Source organism: Manis pentadactyla, chromosome 15 (genome assembly GCF_030020395.1).
Source record: "Manis pentadactyla isolate mManPen7 chromosome 15, mManPen7.hap1, whole genome shotgun sequence".
NCBI lineage: Eukaryota > Metazoa > Chordata > Mammalia > Pholidota > Manidae > Manis > Manis pentadactyla.
In genome coordinates this window covers 50,240,641-50,260,487 of record NC_080033.1, presented here as the reverse complement: position 1 = coordinate 50,260,487, position 19,847 = coordinate 50,240,641, and the positions used below count along the sequence as shown (strand labels likewise).

Here is a 19,847-nt window from a genome sequence, read left to right as displayed (position 1 = left end):
TGGAGAAGAGTGAAGTTAAATTTTAAAATGTCTGGTGCTCCATGCTGTCACTCTGAACTATGGCCTTTCATAAGAATTGCCTGAAAAATATTTTTAAAAAACTCCACCACCATCCCCATATTGCCATTCCATAGATCTGAAAGAGAGTATCTCAATTTTTTGCAAAACTAGATTCTAATACATAGCAGAGCTGGTACTCATAAGCTTAGCATGTGGTCATTTCTGTGCTCGGTCCCTATAGCTATTATTCAGTTAACCCTCAGGATAATTCTAATATTGTAGACTTTAAGTCTGAGGCTAAGAGGTTCGAAGAGATAGCAGTAAGTATTTCAGGATAGCTTGGAACTATCTTACCTGCAAAACCTAACCCCATGCTACCTCTCAAACACACCCACCCCACACATACAGACAGTGGTTCTGTCATTGTCCAGAAACTAGATATAATTTTGTTTTTCCTCTATGAAGGCTTTTCTTAATTTAAGAGTCACCCTTTAGAAGGTAACTTTGGTGATGACAGGAGTTTTTGACTATTTGTTTGCTTCTCTTTTTATCCAATACCCAGGGAATACCTGGAAGTGAATGCTCACATTCAGTAACGTAACATCATACTCACTATAGACCTTGACTTTATGTTTCTGAAAATGTGTTACTTCATAATGCAGGAAAAGCATTTCTCCTAAAAAAAAAGATCAAAGTAAACATACAAGACAACAAAACAAGGCAAAACAAAACATTGTATGGAAGTGTTCACCCTTTCTCAGCAGTCCCAGAGCTCTCAGTCCCAGTAACTCTTGAATCTTTTTCTTGCTACTTACTCATTTTTTTCTTTAACTTTTTTGAACTAATTTAGATTTAGAGAAAAGTTGCAAAAATAGTTCCTGTACACTGCTCATTCCATTTACCCTCGCTGAACATCTCCATAAACTTAGTGCAAGGATCAAAACAAGAAAATTAGCTTTGAGATCCTTATTTATTACCATTACCCAATGTTAATGTATTATCACTGCGTACCTGCACTACTGCTATAACCTCATAAATAACCTCCTAATCTTTCACATCTCTGCCTTCAATTAAATCTAGGAGCACTGAGAGAGGGAGAAGCATGCAGCATAGGACTGATCTCTAACTAAAACATCTCCATTTCCTGCAGGATTAAGCTAACACTTCCCCTCTTGGCATTCAAATGCTGCCTGTATTTTCTTCTCAGTTTGCATCTCCAACTTTGTCTTTGATGACTGACTTTTCCAGTCATCTCTCTTCTAAAAAAATTTTAGGTGCTTTTAGCTCACTGTCTTCCTCCTACCTGGGAGGTTTTTTCCTCCCATTCTTCTCCAGCCCACACAACATTTAAATAACTACAAATATTGTACTTTCACATGCTCATTTTCACCAGCTAGTTGATGAACTACTTGCGAATGTGAGTCTTAATTTCTTTTTTTTTTGATATTGTTCCCAGAGTCTGGTGGAATGTATTATACAACTGACATTCAGTGTATTTTTTTTTATTTTTCTTTTGAACTAGAATTTGTAGAAACTTTGAATCATCGTTCTGGGTAAAAATTCCAATTTTACAGGACTATCAACTGCTCAACAAGCACTATTGTTACATTTTCTTGTACAGTGACCATAATTCCAAACATGTCCAGAGGGTTTTGATTGGCAAGATCTTGGAAAAGCTCTATCCTATTTCAGTAACCGTGGAGGTGGGCTTTTCATGTCTCCCACCCCCATACCCATGCCCTTCAGGTTTAAAACACTCTTCCCCTATGTTGCTGGGAGTGTTGATTACTAGGAGCTCAGGGCTGATGATCATGCAGCTGGCACGGCTGCCTGGCCCAAGGCCAAGTTCTATTATTAGAGGGGTTCCCACAGCCCATAACGGGTCAGTGCTGGAGTCTAATGGCCTGGTCCCCTTTCCTTAGTGACCGTCCCAGCTCCGGAGCCTCCAGTGGAGTCAGCTGAGACCTTTGTTGTGATCCCAGCCCAAGTGCTCCAGTATTGCCCTTCTCACTTCCCCACAGAGAGTGATCGAAGAACACTCCCCCAAAGACTCTGCAAGAAATCTCTATCTCAGCATCTACTTTCTAGGAAATTCATCTGTGATGTGTCATTCTTCATTAAATCATCAGCTAATATAGTCATTGGGCCATTCATTCAATTAGCAAATTGTATGTGTGATAATTGTTATATGTCTGATGGCTACTGGGTGAGGAAGGCATTGACTCTGCCCTCAGAGATCATACTTAACACCACACTGGATTTCTCCAAATTCTCCTCAGTTTCACCAGTTCCCAGAATTTTCTCTCAGAACTACTTTGCCTTTATTTATGCTTGACTTATTGCTTAGAATTCCTTCCTTGCCCTTTCTCCTGGTTAAACTCTGTCTTTAATAATTTATCTCAAATGCAATGTCACTCAGATAACTGTCTCTGACCACCCTCTCTGTGGACTAAATGAAGAATCCAAACTTGGTGTTATTACATCCAGCTGAATTTCTGTATATATGTGTGTCCCCTCTTTTATTTCCTACCACCAAACTATGAGCTTCTTGAGTACAGATTTCCTCTAAGTATGCATCCTCATATTAGGCAAGCTAGACATGTTCAATTACTAAATGAATGAGTGAATACAAAATAGACACAACCTTTAAGAGAAAAGGTTTGTATTATATTGGTATAATTAGGTCCAATTACCTAAACATGCTAATTAATTGGTAGTTGCAGTCCAATTTTATATTCTGAAGGTTAGATAAAATGGATATAATGTTCCTTTGACATTTCTGCACAGCTTTTCTCAGCAGCCATTTTTTTCCCAAATACATTCAGTTGTGCTTTTGCAAAACTTAAATGCTACATACTATATCATATTATTAGCCTTGTTTTATATTTATTTGATATCTCCTTTTCATTTTCTCCAAGCTCACATGGATCTGATAGGTATCTTTAAAATGAAAACTATAAAGGAATCTTAAGTAATATAGATTTTAAAAGGGCTATCTTTATATAGTATTCCAACCTAGCAGTACTCTTTCTTTTAAAAGATTTGGGTATTTTTGAAGTTAAGACAAAGTAGTGTGTCTCCATATTTTTAAAGAGATTGCTTTTCTTCCTTATTCCCACACATGGATTTCTGTATGATATGCTTTGCAAAATTTAGCTCTTGGCAAAGAATAATGTGTTAATTATTATCCTTCTTTCTTTCTCTCCCCCCCTTTTTTTAGGTACGTCTGTCACTAATATAACAGCTACTGATGCTGATGACCCAGTTTATGGAAACAGTGCAAAGCTGGTTTATAGTATCTTGGAAGGGCAGCCTTATTTTTCCATTGAGCCTGAAACAGGTTTGTGGCCTAAATTTTGAATTCTATTTACCATGTTATTGCTTCAGGGAAACACTTTTCTTGGGATTTGGATTACAAAATGTTACGGTTAAGTACTTTACTGCCTGTATCAATAATATTTTAATGTGTTATTCCTGTGCATGTGAAGTACATGGCAAGTCCAACAATCATTTTGACTTTGATTAAAACAAATTGCAAACCCTTTGTAGAATATCACCTATTTAACAGATGGCCTGGCACCATTTTTCATCCTGGGGGAAACATGTGCTTACACATCAGGCAGACTTAAATACTAGCTTTAAGAATAACTACAACTACTAATTGGCTCTGTGAGGCTTGGCAAGTAATATTTATAAGTCAAAGATTCAACTTTCATGTCTATAAAGTAGATATGGAACCTACCTCATAGTGTGGTGATGAGGATCAGGTGAAACAATAAATATCAACTGTACAGAGCATGACATGTGGTAATCATTCAGTGGATATCCATCCATTATTGGTATTAGTATTTGTATTACATTTGCTATTAAATGCCTCATTTGTAAAACAGGACACTGATATCTACTCATTAGAGTTCTTCATGAAGATATTATTATTATTACTAATATTAAACCTAGCCAATATCCTGAGTCTGGTGGTATAGATTTTAGAAACCATTAATAAAATGTTTCATTTTTAAAAAGAAACAATTTTTTTTTTTACTGATTAGGAAAATAACTTCATAAAATAATAGTTTTTGTAAATGAAGATACACATTTTCATTGTTTAATTTTAACAATGCGCTAAGAGAATAAAGCCATTGTTTCAGACTCTTTTATAATCCTGTGAGATTTTTTGGTAACATTTTTATTAGGAGTAACTATATTCTTTGAGTGTATTTTTCTGATGTATCAGATAGTTTTGTCTGCAAATTGCCAAATGGAAAAATTCAATATATGGCTATATACACATATGATATAATTTACCTGATCCATGAGTTTTCAGCATTACTGAGATAAACTTTCATGTGTTACTATTAAGTCAATTACTAATTAAATTGAAATTTTAAAGGCTGTTTTTTTTTTAATTCAAAGAGTAAAATCCTCATGCATTTAAAAGTGATAAAAAGCACATTTACTCATAAATAGGTCATGACTTAAAAATAAATTTAGACTTAGAAACAGGAAATATAACTCTTCTAAAACACATTCATTTGGGGCATAATTAAATATTCTTCCTCAGCAAAGAAGAAAGTCTCTTCCAAACTTTATCTCATTTGGGCTCCCTGATAATCTGGGGGGAAGCATCAAGGAAGGTGGTCAGCTCTGAGTTTTAGGGTTAAAAGAGTCTGGACATGTCCTATTACTTGGCCAAAATCAGTGCCGGGGCTGGGAGCAGAATTAAGATTCACACCCAGGTCTTTTATTTTAAAACTACTGTCAGATATCTTTGTACTTCACTTTTTAGTGTCAGTAATTATGGTACAGGGACTTCTGTAAAATAGAATGTGTTGACTGCTTAAATGGAGTTGAACTGTTTTCTGCTTTGCTCCTTGACTGTGCTCATTTGGATCTTTTGTTCAACATTCCCAATGTAATATAGATGTTAAACCTGCAAATGTCCATTCAGCATGCACTATATGCTAGGCCCTGAATTAAATATAAGGAGAAAAATTCACAAAGCTAATGTCAGCCTGCAAATATCTCACAGTCCATTCTGGAAGGTAGATTTTTTTTTTCCCAGCATAAATACAAGGAAGCATAGTGATGCTATTTGAATAATTTATAGCTAAAGAATAAATTACCATGTGATATAGATAATTAAAGCCCCCTACTAAGTCAGAGGATTTGGACACCTTTAGTCTTATTGACATATATTGCCATTTGCTTAATTACATCTAGTCAACAACATTTAATATTTACAATTTTACTCAGCCTATGAGTGTCTATCTCAACATGCATGCCTTTTAGCTTTATCTTTTCCAATCTGACATACACAAATTTACCTGATTTATATTTTAGAAAGCTTATTCTGGTACTATTATGGAAAATGTAATGGAGAAACGGTACTTGAAGAATATACATAGTAGTTACTTAATAAATACTGGTTGAGTGAAGTTGAGGTTTTTAACTAAAGTGGACCCAGTGAAGAAGGAAAGAGGCTAAATTCAATAATCAATAAAGAGTCAGCTTAAGTTCTTGAGTAGAAACACAAATATGCCTGAGTGAAATGTAAACATTTTTGTGTAAATGCCTGAATAATTTCACTTGAGTGTGTTTAAATGAAAGGAGTGTGAATTATTCCCATAGAATCTAAATTGGACTTTATGTAAGGACTTCTCTATCTTTATAAAAAAAAGTGAGAATGTTTTGTGTTTGTGTGTGGGTGTGTGTGTGTGCAGGAGGGTAAAAGTGCTATGCAGAAACATTAAGAACACTTTTTAAAAATTGTATTAGAAAAATATAGGAAAACTATACAAAGGCCATTGAGCACTTAGACTTTTTATTTCATAGGCAAATGGAAAGCCTGTCCAATTTCTGGTGACCAGATATGTGTGTCAGTTTTGTTCACTGGGAAATGGGCACTGAGACAAAGTTAGGGGAACAAGTGGCTTCTGGAGGAATACTGATTATGAAAGATGAAGGAAGCATTCTCTTAGTTCGGGATGCTATGACAAAATGCCATAAACTGGGTGGCTTAGAAGAAACAGAAACTGATTTCTCACACTCCTGGAGGCTGGAGGTCTGAGGTCCCAGTGTTCTCAGGTCCCCAGGAGGGCCCTCTTCTGACTTTCAGATGACCTCTTGAATCCTCTTCAGAAGAGAGGGAGCTAACTGGCTTCTTTTTATGGGGACACTAATACAATTTATGAGGGCTTCACCCTTATGATCTAATTACCTCTCAGAGCCCCCATGTCCAAATACCATGCCAGAGGAGATTGCACTTTAGTGTACAAATCTGGAGAGAGACACAAACATTCAGTCCATAACTAGCGTGAATCAGGATGAGGAAAGCCCATTATCACACTGTGATGTGGATCTTTTACCCGTGCAAAGTAAGAGGAAAGGAGGCAGTAGGCAGTGCAGATTTGACAGCATCTTGGCCAAACCCATGGAGGTCCCTGCAACAGAGATCTATCTTAAAAGAGAGTCCCATGTTGCATATACACGGCCAGGCTTTGATACAACTCGCCGTGCTCAGTCACTGGCTTGGATGTGCCTGGGAAGAGTAGGACCTTGGCTTGAATCCTAAAATTAATCCTCAAGATACTTCAGCTGAAAGGTGTCAGCAAACAGTATTCTTAGGCGAGTATTTTTCTTGAAGATGAATCCAAGCAGTGGGGCCCTGTGGCTGCCACATATGAGGAAAACAAAAGAGAAGATAACTTTTTGCCCTATCAAATTGGCAAATGTGATGTTAAAACATTAATATGCAGGATTATCACATGGTTGGTGAATTACTAGTCAAAACCTGATAGTAGGAGTGTTAATAGGTATATTTATTGAAAAAAAAATAGAAGGCTATGTATCAAAAGCACTAAGAATGTCTACTAATTCGACCTAGGAATTTAAATATCAGCAAAGTGACAGTGTTAGAGAGGAGCACAGACTCATTACATTAAGACCAATGTGCCTGTGACAAAGTGCCTGACAAGCCGGCCTTCTACATGGTTGGTCTGTCCATGATTTCAGAAAGTGATGCAGCACAACTGAGTCAGAAAATGTCTGAATACATATACATGTTACTACTGATATGGGATCATCCCCAAGTTCTTCTTCTTTTCTTTTTTAAGGACCAGGATAGTGAAATTTATGTTTTGCTAATAATTTTGAAAGATGACTTCTCTTTAAATCTAAAAACGATGAAGACTTGATTTTTTTTAGAGCATTGCTTGGTTTATGATAAAATTGAGACGAAGGTATAAAGATTTCCCATACACTTCCTGCTCCCACACATGCATAGCCTTTGCCATTATCAATATCACTCATCAGAATGGTACAGATTTTATCAGGGATTAACCTATATTGACACATAATAATCACTCCAAATCCATAGTTTGCCTGTGTGTTCATTCTTGCTGTTGTACATTATATAGCTCTGGACACATGTGTGATGGTATATATCCATCATTGCAGTATCATTTATAGTATCTTCACTGCTCTAAAAGTCCTCTGTGTTTTGCCTGTTCTCCCCCCCACCCCCCACCCCCCCACCACCAACAACCCCTGGCAGCTACTGATCTTTTTATTGTCACCATAGTTTCGCTTTTTCCAGAAGCCATATGGTTGGAATCAGTCTGTTGCCTTCTGAAAGTGCCTTCTTTCACTCAGTAATATACATAATGTTCTACCATGTTTTTTCATAGCTTGATGGCTTCTTTGAAGAGCTAAATAATATTCCATTGTCTGAGTGTATCACAGTTTATTTGTCCATTCACCTACTGTAGGACATCTTAATTGCTTTCAAGTTTTGGAAAGTATGAACAAAGCCTCTGTAAACATCTGTGTGTAAGCTTTGGTGTGGACCTACGTTTTCAGCTCCTTTGGGTAAATACCAAGGAGCGTGATTGCTGAATTGTATGATAAGAGTATATTTAGTTTTTAAGAAGCCACCACACTGCCTTCCAAAGTGCTTTACCATTTTGCGTTCTCACCAGCAATGAATGGGTGTTTCTGTTGCTCCACCTCCACATCCTCACCTGCATTTGGTGTTGTCACTGTTCTGGAGTTTGACTGTTCTAATAGGAATGTAGTGGTATTTCATTGTTCTAATTTGAATTTCCGTGATGACATTTAATGTAGAGCATCTTTTTATACGTTTATTTGTCATCTGTTTATCTCCTTTGGTGAGGTGTCTGTTAAGGTCTTCAACACATTTTTAAATCAGGTTTGTTTTCTTACTGTTGAGTTTTAAGAACTCTTCATGTATTTTGGATAGCAGTCCTTTATCAGATGTGTCTTTTGCAAATATTTTCTTTCAGTTTGTGGTGTATCTTTTCATTCAGTGGAATTCAGAATGTTTGACAGAGGGTGCTTAAAGTTTTAATCAAATCCAGATTATCAATTCTTTCCTTCATGGATCCTGCATTTGGTTTTATATCTGAAAAGTTATCACCAAAACCAAGATCTTCTGGATTTTCTACTGTGTTCTAGGAATTTTATGGTTTTGTGTTTTATAGTTAGGTCTGTGACCCATTTTGAGTTGATATTTATGAAGGATGTAAGGTCTGCATTTAGACTGATTTTTTTGTTTTTGCATGTGGATGTCTAGCCTCATTTGTTGAAAAGACTGTCTTTATCCATTGTATTGCCTTTGCTCCATTGTCAAAAATCAATTGACTCTATTTATGGGGAACAATTTCTGGGCTGTCTATTCTCTTCCATTGATCCATTTGTCTGTTCTTTCACCATTACCACCCTCAGTTGATTACTAAAGCTCTATAGTAAGCCTTAAAGTCAGGAAGCATCGGTCCTCCAAGTTTGTTCTTCTTCAATATTGCATTGGTATTCTGAGTCTTTTGCCTCTCCATATATAAACTTTGGAATCAGTTTGTTGATATCCACAAAATAATTTGCTGGGAGTTTGATTGGGATTGCATCAAATCTGTAGATCGTGTTGGGAAGAACTGACATCTTAACAATACTGTGTCTTCCTATCAATGAATATGAAATATCTCTCTGTTTATTTAGTTATTCTTTGATCATTCATCAGAGATTTGTAATTTTCCTTTTATAGATTTTGTACATATTTTGTTAGATTTATATGTAAGTTTTTCATGTTGGGATGCTAATGTTAAAGGGAGTGTGTTTTTAATTTCAAATTCATTCTTGTTATGTAGGAAAGCATTGATCTTGTGTCCTGCATCCTTATTATAATTGCATATTAGTTCCAGGAGGGTTTCTTTGTTTTTGTTTCCTTTTTTTTTTGTATTTGTAAATTATTTTGAACTTTCTGCATAAATGATCATGTCATATGTGAACAAAGACAGTTATATGTCTTCCCTCCCAATATGTATACTTATATTTCTTTTTCTTGTCTTATCATGTCAGAAAGGACTTGCAATGTAATGTTGAAAAGGAATAATAAGAGGGGACATCCTTTCCTTGTACCTAATAATGACAGGAAAGCTTCAAGTTTCTCACCTTTATGTTAGTTGTAGACTTTGTAGATGGTTTTTATCAAGTGAGAAAGTTCCCTTTTCTTCCTGGTTTACTGAGAGTTTTAAATCATAAATGATTAAATCAAATACTTTTTCTTCCTCTAATGATATGATCAGGTGACTTTTTAAATCTGCTAATGTGATAAATTACATTAATTGATTTTTGAATTTTGAACCAGGTTTGCATATCTGGGATAAATCCCACTTGATCATGATGTCTAACTCTTCTTATATGCTTTTTAGATTCAGTTTGCTAATACGTTGTTGAATATTTTTGCATTTTGCCCAGGAGATATTGGTCTTTAGTTTCCACATCTTGAAATGTCATCTGCGTCTGGTGTTAGTGTAATGCTAGACTCATAGAATAAGTTAGGAACTATTTCCCCTGCTTCTGTCTTCTAAAAGAGATTATAGAGAATTGGTATAATTCCTTCACAAAAATTTTAGTAGAATTCACCAGTGAACCCACTGGGACCTGGTTTCAGTTCCTTTTTATACCAGGTTCTGGCCTTACCAGCAAGGTGCAGAATTGTAACTATACTGATCAATACTGTGGCAATAAACATTCCCTCAAAAGGTTATAGGACTTGAAAACATTTACAATATTTATCAAGAAGATTGCCCATTGACCATTGTCATCAAATTCCTGATGCTAGAATTTTTCAATAAGAAAAAGAAACCAGAGCATAGGAGACAAGAAATCCTTTATGTATCTTGTTCTATCCTCATAAAAACTCTAAGAACAGAATTCTGGACCTTGGGAAAATAAGTTCTGCTGTCCTCTTGCTTGTTACATTCCAACTTTATGGAATTATTTTCTTATTCCATAATACATCAACACATCAACCTTTCTATTTCTGGGAAAGCAACTTCTTTTGTTTTAAGTGTAAACTTAAGACTGCGGAGAGATTTCCTACTTGTTCTGTCTATTATCTTCTTTGAATTTATCATAATCAGTAACTATCTCATATATTGACTTGTATTTTTAAGCAGTTCTCATGCTAAAATGTATAGTTCATGAAAGAATGGGACTTCTCTAATTTGTTCATTTTGCATTCTTATGCTTAGCAGAGTTGGCCAACTAGGATCCTTCAATAACTAGTTTATATAGGAAGGCAAGGAGAAAAAAATTTTTAAAAAGGAAGAATAGAAGTAGACAGGTAAGGAGGAATGAATTAATAGAAAGAGAAAAGCTTGCCACAACTCAGAGAGCTTGGCTTCCAGTCTGTCTTCCTTCTATCTGTTCCTGTGGTGGAAAGAACATCACTTTAACCTTAGATGTGTTTTCTGCTATTGCTGAGATTCACTTAGGACTAAAATTCATGCCATTTCCAAGTCTTACATTATGTCTTAAGTGTCTAGCCAACACAGTGATATTCTTGTACTTGCAAAAATTAGCCTCAAGTCTGTGATAAACTCTTGCCTGGATTTAGTTCTAGATCACATGTTGAGACAGAAAGGTTCAAGGGCTACTACATGAGGAAGGGATGGTTTTTAATACCTCTTCCCTATTCCAGAGGTCACTGTGATAATGGTAGTCATAGTAACAATGACAAAAAAAAAGTGTTGTGTTTCTATGTTTTGTCTAGGTTTGACAGAACACTAAAGCAAAATGTAGAAGGAAGAATTTCTGTCTCCATTTTGCAAATGACAGAATTTCGTTTCAGAGAGTGTAAGGAAAAATGCCTCCCCATATGTAAACCAAATGCCCTGTCAAATTATAACAACAGCAGGAAGAATAAAAACAACCACCACATAAACAACAATCTCATTTATTGAGCACTTATTATGTTCCTGGCATTGTGTTAATTGGACCTATGTGCATTGTCAAATTTAACTTATTCCATGCAATATTTTGAGACAGATACTAATATCAGCTCAGGTTTACTGATGAGAAAATAGAGGGTTAGGGTTGATACTTTTCTTGCACAAGGTGTTTGAAGCAAGATTCAAAGTGTGCCTATGTTTTTATTTGTTTTTGTTTTTGTTTTAAATTTCAACATTCATCTGTACCCCCCATTTGACTTCCAAGCATGGTAGCTTATGCCTGGGGCTGTCCTTGATTTAAAAAGGGACTTGCAGAATTTGGAAGTAGGTTCAGGTCTTCTTTATACATAAACATAGGAGGCAGTTTGGTGTCAGAGAATATGTGAGGCAGTAGAAATTGTAAAATTAATTGTCATTTTTGTGAATAGCTTCAAAAGACTGAAAATAGCTTATTTGTATTCTATAAATGTTTTCTTTTTTTGTTTTCCCCTCCATGCCATCCCCAATACCATATGTTTGCTTGTAACATTTTGGGCACAGACAGGGATAAATGTGGCATTTGTTTAAAAAGCACTAATTTGAGGACAGCAGTGAGAAAACAGTTGTAGTCCCTTCTAAGTGATTGAAGATGGAAAGTCTAAATGAAATGCAAGACAAGTGAATAATAAATGCTTAATTATCTAAAGAAACCAGAGTAAAGTTGCAGGACAGTCTAAACTATGCTCCAGGCAGGGAAGAGTATGAAAAATGACCTGCTTAAAAATAAACTAACTTAATTCATTGACCTTTTTTTGAAACTCAGAACATTGCTCTTCATTGGATACAAAATAGCATTTGTCTCAGTAGAATCTGTAAAAATGAGCTAAGAAAAAAAATAATACTCCTTGGGGGAAAAAAAATCCATGTAATGAATGGTTTCTCTTTGGAAAAATCAAGATATTACATAGAGTCTTCATGGAATGCCTTCATGGAATTGAGTAATTTTTATGACTTCTGAATGAAAATGATAAAATGTGAATACATGGCATCTCTTTTTTATTAAGGATTGCATAGATTATCATTTCCACTGCCAAGGGGACTGGCCAGAAATTGTCTTACTGTAGATTTTTTAGAAGAAATATTCTGATAAATTCAGGCAGACCAACAATGTTAGGATATGCACTGGTTAAGTGAGAACATCTTTGTCTCACTTAATTCACATTATTTGATATTCACATTCACATTAATTGATATTCAGTTAACATCCTTGCTCTGACAAGTCATGTTTTAGGCACTGACAGTGCAATATTATGTATGATAAATCCTAAAAAGAGATGTATATGGACAATCAAAATGATGTGATAGCATAAAACACGTGCCAGATTTCATGATATAGGGCTGGAGAGGTGCCAGCTAAGCAAACTCATATTGCAATAGGAGAGGAAGAAAGCCTTTTAAAAAGGTAGTGACACCAAAACCTGTCCTGAAAAGCTGTGATAAGTGTGGTGTAAGGGAAACTTCCAGCAGGAGGGAATCAAAGGGATGTGTGGTCAAGGGAAGAAGAAAAGGTGGATATTGGGGTAATACTGAGAAACTAAATAGCTTTCACTTACTCTGTGGTATTGGATTTTTACTTGAAGAGATTTTTCTTTACAAAATAAATTCAGGCTAGAATTTAAAAATCTAAACTCGTACCGTTTTCTACATGACTTTGGATGAGCACCATCACCTCTTGGGACTAAGTATTCAATTTATAAAAATACTGATAATAATTCTGTTTCCAATTATTTGTGATATTGGTGGGAAAACCATATACTCCACTTTGATTTTGATTTTCAGAAATTAAGAGTATCTTTAAATCCAGAGGGAGCTGTCCAGTGCTGACCATAGCTAGAGTTGAAGGGATGCATTTTTAGAGAAACCAAGGCTTTGGATGCACATGGTTAACAAAAAGACTGAACCACACAGAGTCTTCAACACCTGCTATTACACTGGGATGATATGGGATAGATTTAGGTAGAAACAAAAACAAATACTAATTATCCAATGATATTCATCCAATCTGAATAAACCAGCTAGGATCAGGAATCTTTCCCAGCTTACTATGAATCATCTCCCTGCAGAATTCAGTTGTAATTTCTATTTTGTGGTGATAATCTTTATGTTCTTTGACATACAGCTTTGCTATATATGTTTCATTTGGGCTAGTTCAGAATGACTTGGTGAGGAAGGACAGAGCTATTTTTATTGATTTTATAGGGAAGCATGGCTTATCTAAGAATATCAAAGATTAACTAATATTCACGAGGAGTAAATTTGTCAAAATCCATTATATATTCAAAAGTGCATTATGTATATGTGTGTGTGATACATATATATATATGTATATATATATGTACATATATATATGTACACATACACACACACACTTTTGTTTGGTGTTTTTATTTAGAGCAAGTTTTATTTGTATGATCCCACATCCCCACAACTCCCAACCTTATGGCCTAACTGCATCTCTATCACTTAAGATTTTCTAAGACTATACTGAAGACATAGCTAGTGCTCAATAATTGTTTTTAAATGGTGTGGGAAATACAACTTTAGAAATATGGTTTTTAGAAAACAGTTAACATCATAAAATATTGTCTATGACTATATGTATAATTACTGGAAGCTCAGGAAACAGAGTTAATTAATAATGGACAATGCTCTTCTCCAAGGCCAAACTAATCTCTGAGATAAGTTCTGGTGCACAAACTGGAATCCACTGAGAGGCTGCAGATAGAAAGAACATACAGTTGCTCCATTTAGTTATAAGTCAAGTTCCAAAAACATCCCTGTGAGATAACTTCCCCTGGGCTGAAACATGACAGAACAAATAATTTCTCTTTTGAGGAAGACTGTTAAAATTGTTCAGCCAGGAGTGAGGGATCTTATCTAGTTCTCATCACAACCTAGGACCTAGCACTGGGTTTGCCTCATGAGTGTTGTTCGAGAAACAGTTTATAAATGAAGCAATAAATGTAGACAATTAAATCAAGAATGAACAATGTTAGAAAATGGACTTCTTCAGAACAATTTAGGTGCTGTCAATTTCAGACCTCAGGGGATTTGAGGTTTTGAAAATGGCTGCTTCCTAAAAGCTTGTATCTTTGGGTTCTCGTGTCATCATGTATATATATCAGCTTCGATCATCTGATTATTTGGGAGCAGTAGATATGACATTGCTGATGACAGACCAGCGACACAAGGAGGTACCCATAGGTGCTACATAAGAATAGACCACAGCACCAGTGTACCTTCTTTAGATCCTTTGTGTCTTCCCTTCCAGAAGCAAGGACTTTTTACTCATGGCAGTGAAAGATCACTCTGGACATTAAATTTTGTTCAGAGAATCAAAGAGAAACAAGGCACCATTTATTGATCATCTACTATGTGCCATTTCTCATCATTTTCTCAGCAACCATGCAAAGTGGGTTCTGTGATCCTTGCTTTACATAAATGAAATAAAAGGTCTGGGGAAATTAATTTCTGGAAGCTTTCCAGGTAGTTGAAGTCAGAGGTTGTTTCCTGACCACAGCTGTTTGATCTCAGGCCCTGCTGCATTAGGCTTCCTATGTCCTGATAGAGGGGCTTGGGGGAAAAACAATGAGTGAAAATCAATGAGTCCAGAAAAAAAAAAAAGAAGGAAAGATAAAGAGGGCTATAAACATTTCAGTGCCTTCTTTTAGATGACTATTTATAATAAATAGATACTTGTTGATCACTTCAGGAACAAAATTATGTGTGGGGTAGACATGACCCTAATGTTGTGTAGCTTACAGAGCAGTTGGAGTGATCACCACGTAAATATTTATGTTATAAATACAATAATTGGATATTTTCTTGTTTATTGTCGAAAGTGCCATGAGTTAAACATGTGAGGGAATGAAAAGTTGAATTATTAAAGTAATTGTTATTGTTGGTGTTATTTTGTAGGATGGGGTTGAATTTCATGAAATGAAAGTGGAAAAATAACAACATTCTTAAATAATGAGAATAATTGATTTAGAAGGATATAAATATGGATGAATCAGGAATATCAGATAAGGGAATCTAAAATAGAGCTACTTGTAAACAATCGGTCTCAGGAGAATCAGTCTTTTTTCAAAACCAGGAGGACTTTTCACTTGGGGTAAAACCCTGATTCAAAAGAAATTTTGTGTGTTAAATACCAGTCAGAAGGCTATGATTTATTCCCTTACAGTTAGAAAAATTTGTGGTTATAATATAGAAATAAATGGATCTTTCTACTCATATAGCTTTATCTGACAAATGGATTTTTAAACTCTTATATGCCTGGCACTATGCTCAGATCTAGTGAAGAAGACATAAGTTTTTGAGTTTTCATAGACAGGGACTAAAGAGCATGTGGCTGTATAAATAAAACAAATAAAGCAAAAACTTTTTTTCAATGATTTAAGAATTATACTAGAGTAACTTTACAATTTGTGATTTTCTGTAATTTTTCATTCAAAACCTTGCATGTGATTATTTTATTATGAGCTAGGCTGTTTTATATGATCATGAGAAGCAGAAATACGGAATTCAGCAAATTAGTGATTTTAGCATCCATAAGGTTAACAGGGTTGAACGAGTTGGTAAATCTAAGCATAGCTGTAATAAGATAGATTTTATGTATATGTGTATATATATATATATATATATATATAATATATATATATATACACAAATACAGACAGACATATACATGTTCCATATATATATATATTTGGAGAGTTTTCTTTAAAAGTAGTTTCCATGTGTGGTAAAATTTTATAGGGTATGACAGAGTACTATTGGAACTCTCCTTTCCATCCCATTAACTTTAATAATGTTGCTGTGATATTGTCAATCTTAGATCTACCTTTGCACTCTGACACCTGTGGATCTCTTAAAGACAGGGATTGAAACTGCCTAATTGTGCTATTTAATAACAGATACATCCATAAACTCTATATAGAAATAATAATAACTATATTTACACTATAAAACAAAATGCAATTTGGATTTCCTTGCACTCATTCTTAGCAAAGTATAAATTAGCAACCCCAGACACACATAGTAATAATAGGAAACACTATGTACCAGGCCTTGGTCAATAAAGCTAAAACATTTAGTAATTGGAAGAATGGGAATCATACCTCACAGGTCTTCAGTTCCTCCTTTGCAAAACCGGGTCAAGGAAAGAAGTAGTGTTATCAAATTCTTACAGGATTAACTTTGTTCTCTCTATGACTTCAGTCAAGTCATCTGAATTTAGATGATTCCATATCAAAGTGGCATTTTTAACAACCATGTTCTAAGAACTTCACAAAGTCAGATTTTTAAGCTCTTTCCCTTATACTGTTGGAATAAGTATTGTTCATAATTGGGTCTCTAGAAAATGTTTATCAAGTGGTACAGTTGTGTGCTTTTCTCACTATATGTATACATACCTGTAGTTATTCTATAATAGTTATAAGGAAATAATCCCACCCACCATTGTGTTCCTTTTTCCATCCACCAGGTATGCCAAATTGCAGTCATAAAAATATTAGAGTTGTCAAATGAAATCTGTTCTGAGATGGCATCACTTTCTATCACATTAGAAAACAGATACAGGGAAAAACACGTTTAAAACAGCATTTGTCTTATTTACATTTCATATGAATCTGAAGTAATGCACCTCCTACACTTTGGAAAATAGTTATTGAAGACTGTCATCTAAAGTAACTGAAAAAATATGCTGAAAGGAAGCAAAAAGACAAACAAAAGTTCTGTGTTTCAAATAAACATTTATTTGTAACAAATGCCTCTGAATGGTCATTATGTTTCTGAGAAAAAGATTCAAGGTGGTGACAATGTGGTTTAGAATTTCAAGGGTGAGGGTGTGGTGTTGTGAAGCCCTTAATCCGAATTTGGAGTTAGAGTTAAGTTCAACTTCTTTCTCCAACATTCCCTAGTTCATGACCAACACTAAGATGCTTCGTAACCCTGAGACCCTAGTCTTTGTATTTTAAGGATGGATGGTCATACCTACTTTTAGAGCTCTTAGAAGTTCTGGTTGAGACAACATATTTAGTGTGCCCTGCACATAATTTCCTCTAGAGCTTGAGTTCCCTTACCTGACAAAGTTAGAATTTTCACTGATACACATTCACCCAAGTACCATATTGTATTTCTCAAAACTGGGTCACACCGACTGAAAAATTGTTAGTAACATACTCATTGGTTTGAAAGTAAGTTCGGGTGGAAAACCGAGGTTTGCTCATGGTTAACACATACAAACATCCTCCTCCCCAACCTTTATTATCTTAGTGCAGCAGCCCTCGAATGCAGGCCCAGAAGGCCCAGCTGCACTATGGGATTCCAGAGCAACTGAGTGGGGAATGGCCTTTTCAGAGCCAGCTCCCTCTGCACCCACATTTCATTCTGGTTTCTGTATATTTACTCTACTGCTTGTGGTTGCCGCATTGACAAAGGACTGTCTTCCTCCGTGCTGACTGCTCGCGCTTGTCTCTAAGTCAATTTGCCTCATTTTTCTGTGCAAGAAATTCAATAAATGTAAGATGCTGAATTTTCACATGTGGAAAGATGTATGCAAGATTGAGACTAAGCACAACAGTAATTTGATCTTAAGGTATTCAAAATGTTTCACAGGCGTAAATTAATTATACCATATATAGCTCCCTGTTAAGTAGAGGAGTTAGACTCTGGCTCTTCAGCATTTGGTGGCCAGAATTTTCCACTATAGAGGTGAAGAAGGGAAAGCAGCTCTAATGAGACCTCCATGCATCCTCAGAAGAGGTCTGCAGACAGGCATTTACATGTGTGTGTTTACTGTTATATGGAATTCCTCACAAACTCACAGGGGAAAAATATATTCATTCATGTATTGAATCATTGAAAAAAAATGTATTGAGATGACTGTGTGCCAGAGACTATTCAGGGACTAGGTAAGCATCAATAAACAAGACAAGTCAATTTGCTTAGTATCTGTCTGCTCCCACAAGAATGCCTATGAGCAGAGCCTGTGATAGGTAGGTGAGGAAGAAGAGGGTACAGCCAAGAGTGGTTATGATTTTGTGAACGCTGGTCACAGAAGCCTCACCAGTAATTTGGCATTTGAATAGAGATATCACAATGCTGTTTGTACAGATGAAGAGGGGATCAAAGAGAGAAAGTGATTGCTCATGGTCACACTGTCTGTGGTGTGCACCTGGGATACAACAGGTATTGAGATTCTAGTATGGGACTGTCCTTTTATAACACAGAATCATGGAAATCACCTCTATATGGTCTTATGGTGTTTATCAAGATGTTTAGGGGATGAAAGAAGGAGTTAGTCATATATTTTTGGAGTAAACACTTTGGAGCCAGACTACTTTTACAGAAAGCATAATGCCTAAGGCCACAAAGAGTAAATTTTGACAGAGAGGGGCAAGCCAGTTATATGCTAAAATAAGAAGAAAAACATACATGGAAAACAAAGTTGGTGCGGTAAGTGTTATGAAAGAGTCTTGGACAAAATTATAGCAGGGTTCAAAATAGGAAAGAATGCATTCACGTCCTGGCAGGAAGTTGCTCATGCCTGCTTCATTTTTGTACTCTGAACTATTCCAGACTGAGAGCTGTACCTCGTTTATGTTTATGTTTGCAATCTTAGTACAGTGTCTATTATATTAGAGGTGCTCCCTCAATGGCATTGAATTAAATGACATCATCCAAACTTTTGCAAAAGTGGAGAATTAAAGAGGGTGGGAGAGTGTGACATACGTGGTTTTGTTCTTCTTGCCCTGCTGTGAGTATGCTAAGAAGTCAGAGGTAAACTTGGAATATTTTGACAGAATTAAGATAAGTTTAAAAGACCATTAAGGAAGAAAGGTTGATTTTATTTATCATCTTCCTGATTTCCTCATAGGAGATTTATTTGGATCTTAAGTTCACTCACACCAGAAATGGACCCCTAGAATTCCCTCATAATAACAGATCATTTGAATGCCTAAAGGTGTTGAGGCTCATTGAATTCTACTTGTCTCTAAACAACAAAAATATATTCACACTTTGGGAACTTCAAATGATCAGGCAAGTAGCTATTGAAAGAATGATTAATAGGTTCAAAAGGAATCAATAGCATCCCCTTATCATTGGGCTCCTTTATGGCCATCACTTGGCAACAATTCCTAGAAAAAGAAAAAGGAAATAAGTAAAGATCTTAGTAATCATCAGTACTATAAACATCTACCTATGACACAATGTATTTTGATGCACTCTGTAGATTTTCAGGAAATGTTTTTAACAAGGATGGATGAAGAAATACACTACTGCTTAAGCACATTAGTGCTCATGGAGAGATATATTGGTATTAGAGTTAGAACATTCTGGATTCCAACATCATCAACTAGGATAGTGAACTTGAGTAAGTCACTTATCATGCTGTACTTTGAAAGAGTAGGAAAAGTGTGTCTTCTAGGCAACCTCATATGTTTCCCTGGTTTAATCCCATGATCATCTGAGGAATAATGGGTTAGTGGTCTTCATTTAAAACAGAAAAATTATAATAATAGAATGTAGGTGACTTTTTCAAAGCTACCCAAAACA

General features: G+C 35.6%; 1 protein-coding gene across 4 annotated transcripts in view; it reads left to right on the top strand.

The window, feature by feature from the left end:
* The window catches only part of CDH8 (cadherin 8), a 350,974-nt gene that overhangs the window by 152,673 nt on the left and 178,454 nt on the right, over nucleotides 1-19,847 (top strand). For all 4 annotated transcript variants that reach the window (XM_036897785.2, XM_036897786.2, XM_036897782.2 and 1 more), the window contains one exon: nucleotides 3,221-3,340. In XM_036897785.2, the coding sequence (XP_036753680.1) occupies nucleotides 3,221-3,340 (120 nt within the window). The remainder of the gene's footprint in view (nucleotides 1-3,220; nucleotides 3,341-19,847) is intronic.